Source organism: Tupaia chinensis, unplaced genomic scaffold (genome assembly GCF_000334495.1).
Source record: "Tupaia chinensis unplaced genomic scaffold, TupChi_1.0 Scaffold000429_1, whole genome shotgun sequence".
Lineage (NCBI taxonomy): Eukaryota > Metazoa > Chordata > Mammalia > Scandentia > Tupaiidae > Tupaia > Tupaia belangeri.
This window is the reverse complement of record NW_006159934.1, coordinates 5,554,423-5,574,700: the sequence shown is the minus strand read 5'-3', so window position 1 is coordinate 5,574,700 and position 20,278 is coordinate 5,554,423. Positions and strand designations below refer to the sequence as shown.

Sequence of the window (20,278 nt, the reverse complement as noted above, 5' to 3'; positions counted from 1 at the left end):
TAATGAACTATAATTGAACCATTGCATCACCCTACTCCTACGCTCCCCTGATGTTTCACTGCCAGGTCACAGAGGACTGCTATTTCTCAAGCTCAACATTTCTAAAATGAGACTTTTCACATCCCCACCTACGGACCTTCTCTATTAGTGTTCTTTATCTAGGTGGATCCACCCAGTTGTTCAGAAGCCTGGGAGGCATCCTTCACACTACCGCAGTCAAGCACCACACTCTATCAAACATACACATTCGATCAATTGCCTCTTCTCCATGTCCACTACTTCTAAGGTCAACTCGAGTACTGAGGTACCACTTCCCTCAGTTGCCAGAAACTACTTTCTTGGTTTTCTCTTACTTAGACCCATTCCTGGTCAGTCTCTTGTCCAGCTGCTCCTTCCAAATCTGAAGTGTTGCCTTTCTCTGGGTTTTTGTCTACTCCCTCTTCTCCTTTATATAGGCAGCTCCTGCCTTCTACAACTCCAATGGGGACCCACCCCCCAAAGACATCCAAGTGTATCTCAGGCTTAGTTTGCTCTCCTTAATCCCCACACCTGTAAATATCAATTCGAGTACTTAGGTACACACTTCCCCCAGTTGCCAGAAACTACTCTCTTGGTATTCTCTTACTTAGGCCCATTCCTGGTCAGTCTCTTGTCCAGCTGTTCCTTCCACATCTGAAGTCTTGGATGGACTGGCATGCTTTAGAAACTTCAAATTTGTCATATCTAAACCAGAGAGCATTATCTTTCCACCATCCCCAAACCTCCTCCAATAATGTTCCTATCTCAGAGAATAGAGCCATCATCTTCCTCTGGCTCAGCCTTGACTCTCCACTTCCTTTCATTCCTCCACACATTCATTCTCTAGGTCTTATCTCCTCTCCTTCCTGAATTTCTCCTTTTCTCTCCCATGGTCAAGCCACAGTCCAGGTTCTCTCTCTCTAGCTCTTTTTCCTAACTTTGTATTTTTATATAACTACATTTTTCATAGAGTAGTCATAATGATCTTTTTATTTAAAAAAATCCAATCATCTTACTTCCTTTTTTCAAAGAAGTGGGTGATGATTACGTGAGTCTGTTGATTAATCTATCTATCTTCTAGCTACCTATCAATCCATCCATCCATCCATCCATGCATTCACAGGTGATCTCCTTTAGACCATGCCTCGGGTCACACCATGACCAATGCAAGGAGGGGAAGCAGAACCAAGACGCAGGCAATGTAAGGATTAAGAAATAAAATGGAACAAATGGTCTGGTCCCCTATGGGAATGACCATTATCCAAACTACAACATTCAGCAAATGTAGCAAACATGAACCCAAGAGTCCCAAATGGACAACAAAGGTCAAAATAGTCTCTGGACATTATGACTTTTAATGTTACAGGTCTCAGAGAGGATGCAGGAATCCACATGGCTAGCATGGATACTGGATGCTGAGTTCCCAAAAGCAAGAAGGAGCAGCTGAGTGGGAATCAGGACAGCAACCAGCAGGGCTTTTCAGAGCCAGCTGCATATGAGAAGAAAAACCAAGAGCAAGAGATGGGGTGAAGATACAAGGGTGAGAGAGAGAGTCCATGTTCATTTGAGGGCTTGCCACTCTGATGGTCCATAATTTATGAATAGCCCCTCAAAAGGAAGCAAGCCTTCAAATCATCTGCTGAGCTTATCCCAGTTGTTTTGGGGAATGCAACGTCCTGAGTTTGTGGAGGGCCCTGTAGATCTTCAGTGCATTGAATTTGAATGGATAAAGCTGGCAGGGATGCCCACCTTGGTCCCACCTGAGTCATAAGAATGGCACCCCAACTCCTCAGGAAAATGGTGTGGATCAGGCGTGTCATGAACTACGCAACCAGCAATGGAGGCCTTCAGGTTAAACTCTGCTCTTTAAGAATGTTATTTTTACCTTGTGCAAATTAAAATCTACCTATCCTCCCTACTGGTAAACAATACAGTCAGGATGGCTAAAGGGAAACCAAAGGGAAAGATGTCTGCTTAAGGCTTCTTTGTACAGACCTGAAAAGAAGAACAAGGTCTCTGTTAATTTTGCAGAATTTTCTAAGTGCTCTGAGAGGTTGAAGACAATGTCTGGGAAGGAGAAGTTGAAATCTGATGAAATGGCAAGGTGGATAAAGTACACTATGATCAGGAAATGAAGGATTATGGACCAGCCAAAGAAGGCAAGAAGAAAAAGGACTCTAATGCACCCAAAAGGCCACCATCTGGATTCTTCCTGTTCTTTTCAGAATTTCACCCCAAGATCAAATCCAGCAACCATGGCATCTCTATCAGAGACGTGGCAAAGACACTGGGTGAGATGTGGAACAACTTAAGTGACAGCAAGAAGCAGTCTTACATCACCAAGCCCGCAAAGCTGAAGGAGAGGGATGAGAAGGATGTGACCGACTTTAAGTCTAAAGGCAAGTTCAATGGCACAAAGGGTCTGGCCAAAGTTGCCCGGAAAAAACTGGAAGAGGATGATGAAAAAGACAAGAAGGAGGAGGAATTAAAAACTGTTGGTCTGTAAAAAAAAAAAAAATCTACTTTGTCCACCATCCACCACAATAAGGGCAAGCCAATGTGGATTCAGGGTGCGAATCCTTTCCTGAAGACTTCTAGGGAGCCTGGGGAACCCAAGGAATGGGCGACCTGCAAAGGCTGTTCCATAGAAAGGCCCATGGCTGGGCTGGGCCAGGCAGAAAGGTTATCACACCTGATTATTCCACACCCTCTGAGTTACTTGTCTCCCTGAAAGGCCATTGGCATCATAGGAATTCTGCCTTTTTACTTAGTTCTGGTGGTTCCCAATTAAGCAAAGACATTTCTGACAGTTGGAGGATCTAAAAGTGTCTATGATCTCCCTTAGGAATGGCTGTCAGACAGGACTTGGCAGTTTCAGGAGCTACCCTCTTAGATAAGGGTTCCGAAGAAGATAATGCCTCTTCTTTTCAAATTGGCTGATCTATTGCAGAAATGCAAAACTATCTGATTTCAACATCATTTATAAGTAATCGCTCTGTTCTTCTCTCCTTAGAGAATTATTTTTTTCTCTGAACATTTAGACATGTTACTCTAATCCACCTTGTTAATAGTTTCTGATTAATGTTACTTGGGACAAGATGAAACCTTTTCATTTCTAATCTCATTTATTGTCTCAGTCCTGCAAAGCTATGCTTTCCCTTTACTGTATTGATTGTTTTGGTCACAGACAAGCTGCCTGTCACACAAACAACAGCCCCAGAGTCAATGCTGCTATTTTCTTCCTGAACCACTGTAAGATGTTCTATTCCATGTCACATCTTTACTTTCTGAGGATGAAATTAAAAAGTAACAAAAAGTTACAGAGAATAGTTAGCAAGATCACAGATGGACCTATCTCTTGGTGAAAAAAAAAATCACTAAGAAAAGACAGTGTTCTCCTACTAAAAAATTCCATTTAAAAAAAGCACAGGATTTTGTGCCATTTCTTATAGGTAAAGTTGTATATGTAAATTTGTGTGTGTACATATGTTTGTATCTATACATTATGTACAAGCAGTAGGGATAGATTTCTTAACAATGCATTTAATTTTCTACTGAGTTGTGCTCTGAGTAGTATAAAATAGCACCTAGTCAGAGGAGTAAGGATATAGTTTATAAAACAAAGCACCTTGATACCTTATGTCATGTTCAAGAGAGTCCGATCATTAGGATCCTGGCTGAGACACCTGCACAGGTAGTTAAGGAGGAAGTAGCCTGGATGAGGAGAGGGGACTCACTGTGGGCCCAAGGTGCCCATGGGACCTGGAGGAAGGACTGGACTCCTTTATGATAAAAGGCATGTATGAGGATATTTCCAAAAGTTCATGTAAAAAAATAGAATTAACCTCAAGTTTAGGACCGGCTGTTGCCTAGTGATTAAGGGAACCATCCCGCATAGCTGACTGCAGTTCGAATCCTCAGCGCTGGTGGCTTGAAAAACACACAAGGCATGTGTGCTTACTTACCCCAAATGCTGATAGGAGGAAGAAATGGAGGAGAAGGGATTGTGGTGTGATGTGGTATGACTACACTTCATGGTGGTGGGTAGCTTTCACCCTGTCTCTCTCTCTCTGTTTCTCTGTCTCTCTCTGGTGAGCATATACACCCTCTGGCAGGTTTTTTTCTTAAAGTCTGATTATATTTGGTGCAAAATGATAATATATGGAAATCCATGCATAGTTTTATTTTGTACTATGCATTTCCGATATAGCATTGAAAACCCCTTGTATTTGTCAGGAAATTGGCTGAGCTCAGGGGTAGATGACCAGAGGCTCTCCAGCTCAGGTGCATAATAGAATCACCTGCAGGCTTGTTCAAATGCTGCACCCCAACCCCAGCATTTCTGACTCAGCAGATTCAGGATGGGGTTCCAGAATTCCCATTTCTAACTGTTTCCAGGGTGATGTTGATGCAGCTAAGTAGGGCCATGTCAAGAGAACTGCAGAATACTGTGTAGAGCTTGAACTCAGGCTTTGACTTTTATGAAACCAACAGCATTCAATTTCCATTTAAAAAATTGGCAGGAAACCAAGACTTATATGAAGAATCAGCTCACAGCTTGCAGAATGATGTGGTCTACGGGAAGTAAGAGGCAAAATGTTCCCCACACCCCAGCATGGACGCTGGCTATGTCCAGGAGTATAATAAGAGACAAGGAATTGCACTTGGGGGTGACATCTGTGCCCCAGAGCAACTGGCACTCCCTGAAAGACTTGCCATCAGCAGCCAGTGGTGCAGATGGTCATGAAAAGACAAAGCCAGGGAGCCACTTCCTGGGGGCAGAGCCTGCTCTGCATGTCCCAGTCACTGCAGCCAACCCATCAGTTAGAAGAGTGAGGTACAAGACTCATTGCCCCGTCAGCCTAGGGTACATGGACTGTGGTGTACCGGGCTGTGCTGAAGGGGGTAGAAGCAAGGACTTGCCTCCCTCCTTCAGGGATGGGGAGTCACAGGTCCTGCCTGCAGCAGTTAACACAACCTCTCCTGTCAGGTCTCTGCAAAGCAAGGTGATCACTTCTGGAGATCAAATGCACAGCATGGTGATGATAACGATACTGCACTGCACACTTTTAATTTGCTAAGAGGCTAGATCTTAAATTAACTCTGCTCACCGCCCTCTCAATGGTAACTATGTAGAGGTAATGGATGTGTTAATTAGCTTGATTGTGGTGATCATTTCACAATATATGTATATATCAAAACATCAAATTATACAGCTTAAATATACACACTTTTTATTTGTCAATGATATCTCAATAAAGCTGTTAAAAATAAATCTACAAGTCAAAAAATAAAGCAAATGCCTTTGTGAATGTAGGGAGACAAACATCTTCTCCCTAGGGAGCCTTAATGAAGAGTTGTGCTACCATAGCCTCCGTTATCCCCAGAGCACAGGCTGCTGTGGCAGTCAAACCCAGGAGGGTCCCTTCTGTCCCCAGATAATCCCTCTACCTGGGCTTCTACCTCACAGAGACAGAGCTTCATTTATCATCCTGTTTTCTCCTCTCTTGATGACATTTAACCCTTCAGGGGCTCCCTTCTTGTAGCATACAGAGATATTAAGATGGCTCTTGTTTTCAAAATAAAATTAAAAATAAATAAACAAATAAAAGCTCAATTTTCTCCAGGCATGGCTTCCTTTAGCTATTTCTCTCCCAGCCAAATACCTGAACAAGTTACCTGGTCTTGGATATTCTTCCCCACCATTTAGTCACCAACTCATTCGTATCTGACTTGTCTATCTCCATTGTTTCTACTTATGGTAGGTTTCCAAGGCAGTCATTCAATTACAATCTAACAAATTCCTTTTGAGCCATGGATCAGGCCTGTTTCTACATGTATGAGATGCAAAGATGAATAAAATAAAGATCTGTGCCCAGAAAGCTTGTGTCTGATGAAGGAAAGAGAAATAACAATGAAATCCATAAAAATAAGAGGATCCTATGGTATGTGAGAAGTGGATGTTGCTAAGGAAAAAAAAAAATGCAGAAAGGTATAAGGAGGAATGTGGGCAGGGCTGAGATTCAAGATGCAGTCTGGGTCCAGTTCTCTTCCTTCAATTAAATTCAAAAAGGATGAATGACAAATATATTAGCTCTGATCATGGGCTTCTGAATTGCTGGGCTTTACAAAGAAATCCTAGGTAAATTCTATTGTGTAAAGAGCCTAGCTTGGAAGTGAAAATACAGGAGGGAGTTTGCAGTCTTCAAAAGGATTTTTTGCTGAAGGCCGGCTAGAGTGATCAGGCATCACCTAGGGGATGGTGGAAGATGAAGAACCTGAACAGAGATGGAGATGGTGTGGGGAGCAGCGAGGCTTCTGCTGAAATGACTTAGCATAGTTCTTTACTGAAACCAGATTTTACAAGAAAGTATAAGACGAGCCTGCGACAAGGTTCAGGAGCCTGAATAAAGTTTGGTCAAGCAAAACATCTTTGTCACCCGCTACTAAAGGAGGTTCCCTTTCACTGGGATTTGTCTATCTTAACTCTAAAATGAAGAGGTTGGAATGCTCCAGTGGTTTCCATTTTTTTTAACAGTAGAATTATTTTTTCAAACAAAATGTTTAGCATAACTCAATATATAAAATCTACCACAGTGAAACTGATCTGGGCTGGCCTAGCCACAGGCCTATTCTGCTCCTTTCTTGTTCTCCTCCCTAGAAGCATTTCTAAGAAAAGTGGGGGCCTCCAGGAACATGGTGTTATCACCTTACGAAACATCAAAATGCATAAGATGGAAAAATTTGCTTAAGGAGACCATTTAGTTTTAAGAAAATTCAAGGAAAGAACAAAACTGGAGTAGGAATCAAACTCTCTGGTTAATGTCCAGGGTGAGATGCAAGGCATGAAACAACTCCATCAACCTTTAGAGAAGGGAAAGCCTAGGTTTCCCCAATTTAAAGAGTGGTGACAGTCACTTTCTAACATTCTCTCAGGAATGAGGGCAGGTAGAGAATGTGTCATTCATCAGCTATAAGAAGCTTTAAACACACCTCAGGGATGACAATGCAGCACTGCTCAAAAATGTGAATAAAGCCAGAGGAAACAATGCCATGTCACAAACCTTGATTCCAAGTTCAATATTTTCTCCTCCATATACATCCATCCCAGGATCTAAGAGCCCGATCTCACCAAAGAACTTCCTGTTGACCACGAATGAGCAGCCAATCATGGCCGGTGTCCTGTGGGAGAGAGAGAGAGAAGTTAAGCTCACTCAGGCATGGCTGTAACAGGAGCGGGGTTCCAATCTGGCCAATCAAGTCACTTCACCAAACGGCCTCAATCTCCATACTCCTTCTCGCTTTAGGACTACCTTTTAGCTTCAGATAAACAAGGAAACCTGACGTGCCCAGGGTAATCTGGATCCCTTACAGAACAGATGAGGACTGGTCTCATGCATAGGTAGTGTCTGTACACATGGGAAATGATTCCTACTCTACTCTGGGAACAGCTGAGTGACAGCATAGGGGTCTACAGACAGTCTCAGTAAAGCCCAGAGGTGAGGAGCAAGATGCATCTTATACCAGGAAGGAGGTCTTTAAAAACCCAGGAGTGTAAAGGGAAAGTTCAAAAGCAAGGGGTCCAAGCTCCACGTAATGGTGGGACAAAGCGGATCCGGTGCTGGTCTTTAGGGAAGGAAGAAAATTCAGAGAGGAAACCACTGCTGCCCAAAGATCTCAACAATAATACATAAATGTGTGTGTGTGTATGAAATAATAATTTTTGTTTCCAGACTTTATGGGCACTCTATAGATACTATGTCATTTCTTTTTGCTCAGTGTCCCCTCTGGATGCTGAAGTTTTATATATACACACACATATATACATACACACACACACACATATATATATATATATATATACACATACACACACACACACATATATATATATATATATATACACATACACACACACACACATATATATATATATATATATACACATACACACACACACACATATATATATATATATATATACACATACACACACACACACATATATATATATATATATATACACATACACACACACACACATATATATATATATATATATACACATACACACACACACACATATATATATATATATATATACACATACACACACACACACATATATATATATATATATATACACATACACACACACACACATATATATATATATATATATACACATACACACACACACACATATATATATATATATATATACACATACACACACACACACATATATATATATATATATATACACATACACACACACACACATATATATATATATATATATACACATACACACACACACACATATATATATATATATATATACACATACACACACACACACATATATATATATATATATATACACATACACACACACACACATATATATATATATATATATACACATACACACACACACACATATATATATATATATATATACACATACACACACACACACATATATATATATATATATATACACATACACACACACACACATATATATATATATATATATACACATACACACACACACACATATATATATATATATATATACACATACACACACACACACATATATATATATATATATATACACATACACACACACACACATATATATATATATATATATACACATACACACACACACACATATATATATATATATACATACATGCACACACACACATATATATGCACACACACACATATACACACACACATATATAAAACCTCAGCATCCAGAGGGGACACTGAGCAGAAAGAGATGACATAGTATCTATAGAATGGCCACAAAGTCTGGAAAAAAATTATTATTATTTCATACATATATATGTATTAAAATTGGGATCTTTGGGAAGCAGTGGTCTCCTCTCTGTATATTCTTCCTTCCCTAAAGACCAGCACCTGATCCACTTTGTCCCACCATTACATAGACCCTTTGCTTTTGAACTTTCCCTCCACACTCCTGGCTTTTTAAAGATGCACACACACACACACACACACACACGTATTGTCCTTCTTGATTATTTTGTCTGCATAGTCTAAAGGCACAAGTGGAGTCAATGAAAATCCAAGACAAAAAACATCTGAGGCATCATGCTCTTGTGGATACATGCACAGGACTTGATATTACTGCCCCATGTTCACGCAGTTTTGTATGTAATGTGGACCTATGCATTGCTAATGAGGAGCAAAGCACTGACTCATACTATATATTGTATTAGATTATATTGGATTGTGTATTGTACCATGGTATCAATAAACCATTTAGTACTTAGTTAAGCCTGTTTTCAAACTTTATAGGTGTCCCTATATAATAAATTTATCCAGCAAATATTTCCTTAGCTTCTGCCATGTCTAAGGCATCTTGTTGGTGCTGTAGGGAATAGAGAAACACAAGACGTGCTTCCTGCATTCAAGGAACTAGGAGCAAATATCATAATAATATAATTATTATTAGCACAACCATTTGTTGAGTAATTACCATTTAAGCATAAGGTGCAAAGCACTTTCCATGCACTGTCTCACGGAACCACCTCGACAACCCTATGTAGGAGGGGAACAATTTCCACTTAATGCTTGAGGCACACAGAGATTAAGTGACCTGCCTTGAGTCATGGAATAGAACTCAGGGTCTGTCTAACTTATAAGACCCTGATTTTCACCCTCATGCTTTAAGGCTTCATGGGGAAGATGGCAAACTCCCATACAGTCAAAGGCCAGAAATACCATTAGGATGCTTTCCTGGACAAAAGGGACATCTCATACAGGAGCTCCATTGAAACTCCACTAGGGCCACTGGGAAGCTATTAGGCAGAACTCTCTCTTAAGCTGAAGTTTGGACCATAGTCTCAGACCCTCATCTGCTCACCCTGATCGCTAAGTTGGCTCTGATCTTAATGTCCAGGCTGCTGACTCCATAGAATACCTGTGGGTACCCATGTGGTAAGGCAGCAGCGTGCATACCAGGGAGCACAATGTTCAGAGCCACACAAAGGCGCTGCCACCAAAAACTGTGTTAAATGAAGGAGTCACTTTAGATCCCAGTCAAATCTCGACAGAGTACTGTTGTGTGGCTTAACCAAGAGAAGATATGTGACGTGACCAGTACATGGACTGGGTGCTCAATATGTTATATACCTTTGTCTTTATGTTGTGAAGCCCCATGTTTTCCCAGGACTCTCACACCTGTGGTGCCTATGTACATGAAGCCTGCTATTGGTGCAGCTGTGCCACCCCTGACTATACCTAGGTTAGCGATGGCTCCACCATCAGCCATTTCTCCCACCTTGACCCCTAGCCTCCAATAGCACTAGATGAGCCCACTCCTGCTCTCAGTTAATCAAGCAAGGAATGAGCACTGATACCAAACCAGGTCAATCAAATTATGTTTTTCCAGAAGCTGGAGTCAAGAAAGTGCTGGGAGCTGGGACTAGAGGATCTCACATATCTAGGGCTCAGGCTGCCATAGTGGAGAAGCTCTGATGGGCCCCATGCACCTGATGATTGGGCAGAGGGGAGAGGTGGGCCATAGTGGTAAATAAAACCATATGGGCATGTAGAGGTACCACCTGGAGACCCTGGTTTTACATCTGCTAAGAGCCCTAGCTCTGCTCTTTGGCCTTAGGTTATAGGAGGATCCTGTGCATCTTTGCAATTAGTTCTCCTTGATTTAGTATTAGATAGATTTCTGTTCTTTGCAACCAAATGGAGACAATGACATATCCTACTTATCCAGAACAAAAACTTCATTACACAGAGATAAACTACAGGGAAGATTCCGTCTGGAAGATCTAAAACCAGGGTACACCTGAGTGATGGGGGCATGCTAGTGACACTCATGCTTAGTGACATGAGGAGCACCCTGGGCACACAGGAGTCTGCGGAGAAGAAGGAAAGCAGCCCTGATGTTAACTCCATTTTCTAGACAGCAAATGTGAGTACATCAATAAATTCTAATCAGTTAGAACAATCTCTCCAAAGCCTATGCTTAGAGAGTCTGAAAAGGGCCAATGTTTACAAGCCTGTAAAAACTAGATCCTGCTCCAAAATTCTGCTTTCTGATTCTTCCAAGGGAAGCAGAGCAGTTAAAATCACAGGGAGCCATCAGAAAACAAACACTCTCAAAGGGGTGGCTTTGCAGGCAATCCTGTAGGTGAAAAAAAATATTTTTCAGGGACTGGTCGAGGGTCCTTCTGCATCAGTATCACCCAATAGCTCCTGAGAAAACAGATTCTGAGCCATATGGTGGTTCAGTGGTAATGCAGCACCCCGCCATGCTAGGTTAATGTAGGAAGGTCCCAGGTTTTGTTCTGAGATCTCTGTACATGCCAAGGGCACATATGTACTCATGATCCAGGCTGGCTGGGGCTGGGGGTGGATCATGGCATGAAAATTCTGTTGGAGGTGCCTCTTCTCTCTGTTTTTGGAATCAATAAGTTGACAAAGTCTTTAAAAAAAACAGAGATTCCTGGGTCTAGCCCAGAACTATGGAATTCAATGTACAGAGATGAGACTCAGGTCCTGTATTTGTATCAGCAGGACCATTCCAGGGAGCCATCTCCACCCTTTCTTCCCCAGACTGTCAGGCCCCTGAAAGCAGAGAAGCAAACCCTGTAGTTTCTTGTTGCATTCCCAGAAGGCAGTACCTCACCCCATACCTTGATAAAGGGAGCAGACATCCACTAAATACCACTGGATAAACAACTGAATATACAGATTTGGGGAGGACCGCTGCTGGGGAAGGGTTCCTGGATGCCTCTGGGACCAATAGGACAGTGAGGAAGGAGTGTAATCCAGCTAGGGTTGGAAGGAAGGAGAGGAGAGAGGGAGAAGGAAGGAGAAGACAAAGCTAGAAAGAGGAATAGGAGTGGAAGGGTCTGAAGTCCATCACTTCCATGGTCAGCAGAGTAGCAAGCTCCTTCCCCCTTCCAAATCCTTCTCACGTTGTTCCTTAGATAAGGTTTTCCCTGTTAAGCAGCCTGGTATTTTAATATAACTTGGTCTTAGCCGGGTAATACTTGCAGTTGTGTGTGGTAAGGACAGAAATGACACAGTATGGCTTGCCCTTGGTCCCCTCTCTCCTGCTTCCAGCTCTGCTCGGCATCTTCCACCAGGCTCTTTAGCAGATGTTCTCAGATTTCTCACAACGGAATTACCAGCTCCCTTCAGCGCCTCCCTTTTAAAACTAGGCCAGGGCAGGACAATCACCCAGGCTGGCATGAGGGCCCACAAAAGGCCATGGCAAACCAGACCGCTGTCCGCATCCCTGGTCGCCCCTCAGAACCAGGAGACAAAGGGACAGCAGGCTGGTCCTCATGCAGCAGAGATGTGGGACAAATGTGTGACCATATAGCTGTTGGTGTCATGTGGAAAGGTCTTCCAAAGGTCATGGTCAAAATCTGCCACAGTGTCAAGAAGAGCCTGACAGGGATTGTGGACAGAAGAGACTGGAATCAGCCCCCAGGAGGCAGCTTGCTTTTGAAACAGAGGTGGAAGGCCCCAGTTCTGCAATCCCAGGGCTCTGGAGCCACCACCCCTCCCGCCCCCAAAAGGGAACAGACAGGCACCTAATGCCTAACTGGTGAGCATCTGATAAGTAAAGAACATATCCTCGCCCGCAGCTAGGCCAGCCAGTGTTGCAGGTGGGCAGTGGGTGACTGCTCTGAACTCTGCAGTTACCTGGCTGGACAAAGAGCAACCATGATCCTTGTCCTCTGCCTGGGGAGAATCAGTCCTCTAACAGGAAGCCACTGCCTACGCCATCTGGGACCTGCTGCATCGGTGGCATTGGTTTATAATCAGTAAACCAAGAGCAAAGCATGGCCCCACTTCCCCTTTGAGGCTCCTCGCCACCTGCCCAGCCATGGGAGCCACATCAATAGCATTTTGGGGCTGAAGAGATCCTAGGATGTGAGCTTACAGCCTCATTCTTCAAACTCCACTGCAATTACTACCATTAGTGCAAACATTTCAATTCAAAAATCATTCAAAAATGATAATCATATTAAGGGATCTGCCAAAGCCTAATAGCTCCATTACAGAGGAGAAGAACAGAAATTTAAAATAATCGCTTCTATTGTTGCTGTTACACAAAATACATGCAACACACACAACAGTTACAGCTGAGAGAGAGAGATGATCAAACGAGGAGAGAGACAATGAGGAGGGGTGGCAGCCCTAGGGATTGCCACCAAGATAGAAGGGATCTTCAAAAACGTCACAGAAAGTAATATTACGAACAAACCACGTGTGGATTTCAAAACTGCTTGCACCAAAATAAACTTGCACTTTAGTTCCATTTTTCCAGGAAGTTTTTGGGAAGACCTTTCTCAATTTTAATGTTTCCTCTTTCCTTAGGAGACAAAGGGCCTACCTGTGTTCTAGGTACAGTCACACCAATTAATGAGGTTTCAGTCAATGACAGGTTGCATATACAAAAGTGGTCCCGTAAGGAGCACACGGGCTATGCCACATAGCGTAGGCATGTGGAAGGCTATGCCGTCTAAGCCTGGGTGAGTGTACTCTGTGATGTTTACCCAGCAGAGAAATTCTCAGAATATACCCAGCAGTTACGTGATGTGTGAATATTTCTCCTTAAAACTCTTCGATGGCTTTCTATTCTTTTCTGAGTTAAGTGCAAGTTCTTCCTTGGCATTTATGCTCTTCTTAATTCCTTTCCAGCCATGAACCCTACAGACTCAATGGCCTGGCTGCATGGAAATTCAGTGTTCGTGAAATAGGTCCTAGTTTATGCCTTGTATTTCCTTTGCCTGAAACGTCTTCCATGAGGTCAACTCCATCTATCCAAATCTATCCACCACCCTGCGAAATAAATATTTGTTTGAAAAAATTAATTTGTTATAAAAAAGTAAATAATGAGCCTGTATAGAAAATACACCTTAGGAAAAATAAAACCCAAAGTCACCTGTATCTCTAACTGCTAGCACTCGACTCTCTGATTACTATCCCCTATCTTTTCAGCTCACTTCCTCAAGTACCCCCAAGCCACCTGTTGTCTACCACGCTGGATTCCAGCCTCGCAGACCCACCACCTCGACAGTGAACTTCTCTGGCTTACAGCCATGGCTGAATATAGTAACAGTGCCTGGGTGTCCTCTTCTCACTTCGCTGTTCTCAGTTGAAAAACCCACAATGCTGATAAATTCAACACTCTGCCTACTCCCCGCCCACACTGCACAGCTGGATATAAGAAGCATGGAACCAAGGGGCTAATCTTTATTTTTATTGTTTTATTTATTTCTTCCATGAGAGAGAGAGAAAGAGAGAGAAAAAGAAAGAGGCAGGCATGCCCAACAGCGTCTTTATGACATGCTCCATCTGCAATCTCAGTTGGCCCAGATCACGGACATGTGCACACACACAGCATGCTCTGGGAAATTCCGGGACACGAACCCAGGATTTTCCCCACATGGGTCCAGATTTGTGACCACTGTACCATATTCTAGCCCCTGATTTCACTTTAAATTTAGGACCATGAGCCTATAGTGGGCCCTCAACGCTGCCTTTCAATCATGCTGCAGAACCCAAGTTAACCCCTTCCTCACTCCTATAGAAGGCTTCTCATTTTCTCTTCCCTCCTCAAGCCTCCCTCACCTCCCCCTTCTTTGTCACTCTCGACCAATGATCTTGTTTCCTACTTTGCTAAGAAAATAGCACACTAGAGACAATGTCCACACCCTAACCTACCGGTATCTGCACCTGCCTTCCTTTCTTTTGCTTTAAGTGCTCTGTTCACACTTAGCTGAGGCCACTCCCTCCATCTGAGTGGAAGATCCCTTCCTCTCTTGCTACTCACAGGTTTCACTCCAACAACCTCCCCAAACATCCCAACACCATCAACTTCCTCTCTGGATCATTCTTGCTTTTTTTTTTTTTCTTTTTCTTTTTTCTTTTTTTGGACAGGTCTTTGCTATAGGGCGTGTGCGCTTGCCAGAAAGACAGAGAGAGACAGGGAGACGGAAAGTGAGAAATCACCCCCCAGGGGGGATGGCCACGCCGCAATCCCTTCTCCTCCATGCTCCTCTTGGGATCTCGGACACACACGCACTTGTGCACGGCGCGAGTTTAAGCCACCGGGTCCAGGACTTGAACCGCAGTCGACCACATGGGAGTCCAGTGACATAGCCATTATGCTAACCGCTGGCCCCCTTGGGTCATTCTTAGAAATTCAAATATCCTAAGAGACCTCCTCCTCTTCTCATTTTTTGTTCCTCCCCCTCTGCCCTCTCCAATGTTAACATTAAAATTTCTAACACCGACTTCTAGACAGAGGGGTTCAGAGAGGCTAACACATTTGGGCGATATGGGCAGGGAGTCAGCAGTTATTTAAAATAAAGTATTTGTGACTGGAAAGGCAAGAATCTGAGGTGATAATAAAAATACACATGCCTTGGTTTGACAACGGCTCCACACATAAGAGTTGTTTCGAGAACTTTAAATAAAAGAGAGGAAGGAAGGAAGTAGGACAAAGAGGGAGGAGCTGGCAAGTGAGGATCTAGGTGAACAGTGTTGCTCCAGGAAACAGGTTAGGTTTGGAGCAAATTGGGCAAAGAAGGAGCCTGAGTTCCAGAAGGAAAAGGAAGTGAGAAGTCTGGTCTCATGTGACACAGAGATGTATGACCTGAATCAGTGTCAAGCAGGGGTTTGAAACCACCCTAGGGAATGGATGGATTAGTCAAAGTGTCCCTAAGAGAAATGCCTGTTTGGCCTGCAGTGGAGGAGCTGGGGTGGGTGGGTGGGGGATCATGTTTGTCCAGCTCATCCTTAGGTCTTCCCTCAGTGCCCCTTGGGTGCAGAATCTATGCCTCTACATGAGACAGCTAAGAAAATGTGAAACTCCATTTCCCTGTGGCTCCTAGCCCCAGCTCAGTTTCGAATGCCTCCTCATCATTCAGATGATCATGAGATCGAGTATACTAGCTCATTTGTCAAGCCAGGCAGCAAGCATTATGAAGCAATCTAGGAAGCCTTAGTTAGACTAAGTCCCAAGCACTTGGGGACATAAAACCATGTGATACTGTTCCAGATGCTGTTTTTCTGTTGGTCCTTAGAAAAAATATGGTTTCTGGTTGAAGCCACAGTGCCCCATGGTACACACTGGTGAGCAAGGCTGTCAGCGTGGGAGGGTCAGGTTCCAGTGCAGGAGGTAGGGTACAAAAGAGCTAGAAACCCGAGACTGTGCTGATCTGTGGCCTGTACATTCTGGGATGTGCTGTTTGGAGGTGTGTCCAGCCCACCCTTGGCTCCCTTGTTCAGCGACATGCTACTAGGCAGTGCTTGTCCCTGTGGCTGGCTGGCCCAGGCCCCATGTTAGACGTTGGTGCTGGTGCCAGCCTCTTGCTTTGCCTTCCTTTCTGATACTTGTCCCCTCCTACATTCCCCTACACCCTGGCTACCCTCTGGCCTCTGTTCTCTGGTGACCACGTCTCCAAATTCGTATCGAGCTGGTGGTCCTGGATGGACTTGGCCTGTTTTCTCTTCTTGTGATTCCAGCTGGCCTGCTTCGTAGGGACTTGCTGATTTTCTCTGACCTCAGACTCAAACACCTGCCATTTTCTTTGACCTTAGCTCTTCCCCAGTTAACACCTAGGCCTGTTTGCTGAGCATTGTCCTGTTCCGAGGCCCTGTCTCCTGTAAAACTATATAAAACTCGACACCATCCCTGGAGTTGTCTTTGTATGAACTTCTCTAAACTCTGCTCTTGGGGTGTCATCAACATGGGATATTTGTGGTAGTGCTGTCAACTTGTTTGGTGATAGGAAGTTTGAATCAAGACCTCTTTATTCCAGGGGGCTGGATGGTGGAGCAGCAGGAGAATGCGACTCTCTGGGAGACTGACCCACATGGGGAAAGTTCCAGGTTTGCATCCAGAGACCTCCCTGAATATACCAGCGCATGTTGCCCATAATCCTGGCTGGCCGAGGCGGGGGTGGATCACAGTGTTAAGACTCTGTCAGGGGCTGTATTCTCTCTCTTTCACTCATGGGAAAAATACATAAACTTTTTAAAATTCACTTATTTCAATGCCATTTGTTATAGTAGCAAACACCATGAATTCTTTTGTCATGTCCTAGTAAACAGAGCAAGTGCCTGATGGCTGTTGCCCTTATTCAGTCCCACCTGGCTCCGGCACTATATGCTAAAGTGACCGAAGGACTGCTCAGGCCAACCACACCTCTTATTGAGCATCCGATGCACCTTGTTGCTGGCTTAGGACAATTCACAATTATTTCAAATCCTCAAGGCAGCTCATCTTTGTAGATACTATTAGCCCAATTTTCTGAGTGAGGAAACTGAGGCTCTGAGGTTAAGTGAACTCGCTGAGGACAGACACACAGGAAAGGCAGAGCTAGGAGCAACCCAGTGGTGTCTGATCCCAGACCACTCCCAGGTATCCTATTGCCTCCCAAACCAGATCATCAAAAACTGGCAGCAACGAAGAACTCGCACAGTGGGTGGAATAAGTGGTCCCACTTTGGAGATTTCTGGGAACTTGCAGCTGCTAAACACTAAAAATATAATTTTGGGGAAGGAGTTGGCTGGCTTGCATAGAACTCTCTACTGGCGCAGTACAGTAATTTAATACTCAGAGTTCCATTTGCCTTTGCTATACATATAAATACCAAAAGGGTAAGTACCGCTGCCTTTTTAAAAATCAAATGCCGTATCCAGCACACAAATATCTCACAAGAAAATAGGACCCAAAGGCCAGAGCTTTGCAGTTAAATGCAAGTAGCACTTCCACTTTTGTTGTTGAAAAGATAATTCACACCGAAACAACAACTTCCTGCAGATTGGGAAGTGAACTGTCTGGATATTAAGGGCCTTTCCTTCTGGAAGACAAAGGAAATGCTCATATCTCTAGGGTGTGATTTTTCACAGATGCAGAAAATGCCAGTGGGGATTGAAGTTGCCAGTCCCAGATGCATTTCCTTGGCTGACTGATTGTGCCTGGGCTTGTTTTATTAAAACAAAGACCATATCAAAACTGTCTGGTAAGATGTTTCCTATAAGCAATTTTCTCAGCATAACACTTTTGTTCTTTGCTAATCATATTTTCTTTAGGCTTTGAGAAACTGATTTGCAAATAATCTTTTCAAGAGTATATTTGAAAAAGCACAGTGTTTCTTAAGAAGTGGTAACACATTAAGCCATTATCAGCCATCCACACTTCATACACATACACATGCACAAAAACACACTTACACCTGCCCACAGCTGACTCTTGAACCATATGGGTTCAAACTTCATGGGTCCACTTAGGTTTTTTTCAATACATTATATTAGAAAATATGGTATAGCACTCTAAGTATATTTTATTTTCCTTATGGCGTTCTTACTAACATTTTCTTTATTACATATTTTAAGAATACAGGATGTAATGCATACAACACACAAAATATGTGTTAATCAATTGTTAATGTTATTGGTAAGGCTTCCATGAGACCATTAGTAGTTGTTTGGGGAGTCAAAAGTTATATGTGGGGCCAGCCTGTGTTATGGTAATTAATAGCGGCTGGATCTCACAAGGCTGACTGTGTGGTTTAAGTCTTAGACAGCAGCTTAAAAAAATACTGGGCATGAGTGTGATCGATCCCAAAGAGGAGGTCCCAAAAAGGAGAAATGGAGGAGAAGAGATTACAGAGTAACCACCCCATAAGGGGAATGCCTTCTCTCTCTCTCTCTCTCTCTTTCTCTCTCTTTCTCCTGAGTATGTGTGCTCAATAGCAAATTAAAAGAGAAGAAGTTATATGCACAGGCCCAGTCACAGTTGTGCACACTGCTAAGACACTGTGCTCTACAAGCTGGGAACACACTGGATGCCTGGATTTCATTCTTGGTCCAACTTCAACACTGAGTGCAGTGGTATACTCCTGTAAACCCAGGACTTGGGAAGCTGAGGCAAGATGATCATGAGGTTCTGCCCGGCCTGGGCAACAGAGCAAAGCTCTGTCTGGAAAAGAAGAGCAGGCATGGTGTTTTGTGCCTGTAGTCCCAGCTGGGCAGTCTATGCAGGAGGATCATGACCACAAGACCGTGTCTTAAAAAAACAATAATGAGGGACCAGCAGATGGTGTAATGGTTACGTTGCTGGACTACCATGTAGTCAATGGCGTTTTGAGTCCCAAACCCAGTGGGTTGAAGGCTTGAAACTCATACTGGGTGCGTGTGCATGTGTGCCCAAAATCCTGAGAGGAGAATGGATGAGAAGGGATTGCAGCATGGCCATCACCCCTAGGGAGTGCTTTCTTACTTTCTGTCTGTCTCTCCAGTTGGTGCATGTGCCCTACAGCAAAAAATCTGTTTCTCTGGGGGAAAAAAGGATGAAAAAAATTACATGTGGATTTTCAACTGCACAGGAGTCAGTATCCCATCTTTCATGTTGTACAGGAGTCAAATGAATACACACACACATATAGATAGCATCTGGTTAGCTATTTCACGAGATGAAACATGGTTGGGTGAATGTTTTGAGAAGCACAAAAGAGGAAAGGTCTGAGACAGACTTCAACAAACTACACTGTTTTGTCCAGCGAGAGAACCAAGAGTGTTTTCCACAGCAGAACATTCATAATCAATGATGGTGGGAACACTCACTTTGAGCCTCAATGAAACAAAATGTTATCTCCATGCCCCCCACCCAAGAAAAATTGAACTATTCTCATAGTAGACCTAGATTACAAAAAGTATTATACTCACTATTATTACATTTTGGATTCTGTTAAGAAAATATTTCTCCACATTAATTTGCTCTGTTTATAATTATCTACATAATATCCTTGATTCCCCCTCTTGACTCAAAAAACCTAAAATATTTACTATTGAGTCCTCTATAGAAAATTCTTGCCATCCTCTTTTCTACAACATGAAGACCTGACATGGTTTGCAGACTCAACGTGGAACAACCTGATACATGGCAACTGGCAGGAGGTCACTTTGGAAAAGGCAGATGAGAGACTCAAGGTGGCAAGCCTTGTAAGACAGATCTTCCTCCTTCCCGTTTGTAAAAGGGGAACAATAATTCCTCTCCAGCACCCGGGGTTGATGTAAGAAGATCTTTGATAAAGGCTTAAGGCTGAACTTTTTTTTTTTTTTTTTTTAGAGAGATTTTCGCTATAGGGCGTGTGTGCTCACCAGACAGAGAGAGACATAGAGACAGAAAGCGAGAAATCACCCCCCAGGGGGGATGGTCACGCCGCAATCC

General features: G+C 43.2%; 1 protein-coding gene and 1 pseudogene across 2 annotated transcripts in view; one reads left to right on the top strand and one right to left on the bottom strand.

Annotated features, from left to right (window-relative positions):
• GALNT17 (polypeptide N-acetylgalactosaminyltransferase 17) overlaps positions 1 to 20,278 on the bottom strand; it is a 486,325-nt gene that overhangs the window by 96,649 nt on the left and 369,398 nt on the right. For both annotated transcript variants that reach the window (XM_006155012.2, XM_006155011.1), the window contains one exon: positions 7,083 to 7,200. In XM_006155012.2, the coding sequence (XP_006155074.1) occupies positions 7,083 to 7,200 (118 nt within the window). The remainder of the gene's footprint in view (positions 1 to 7,082; positions 7,201 to 20,278) is intronic.
• Positions 1,958 to 6,770, top strand: LOC106735541 (high mobility group protein B3 pseudogene; annotated as a pseudogene).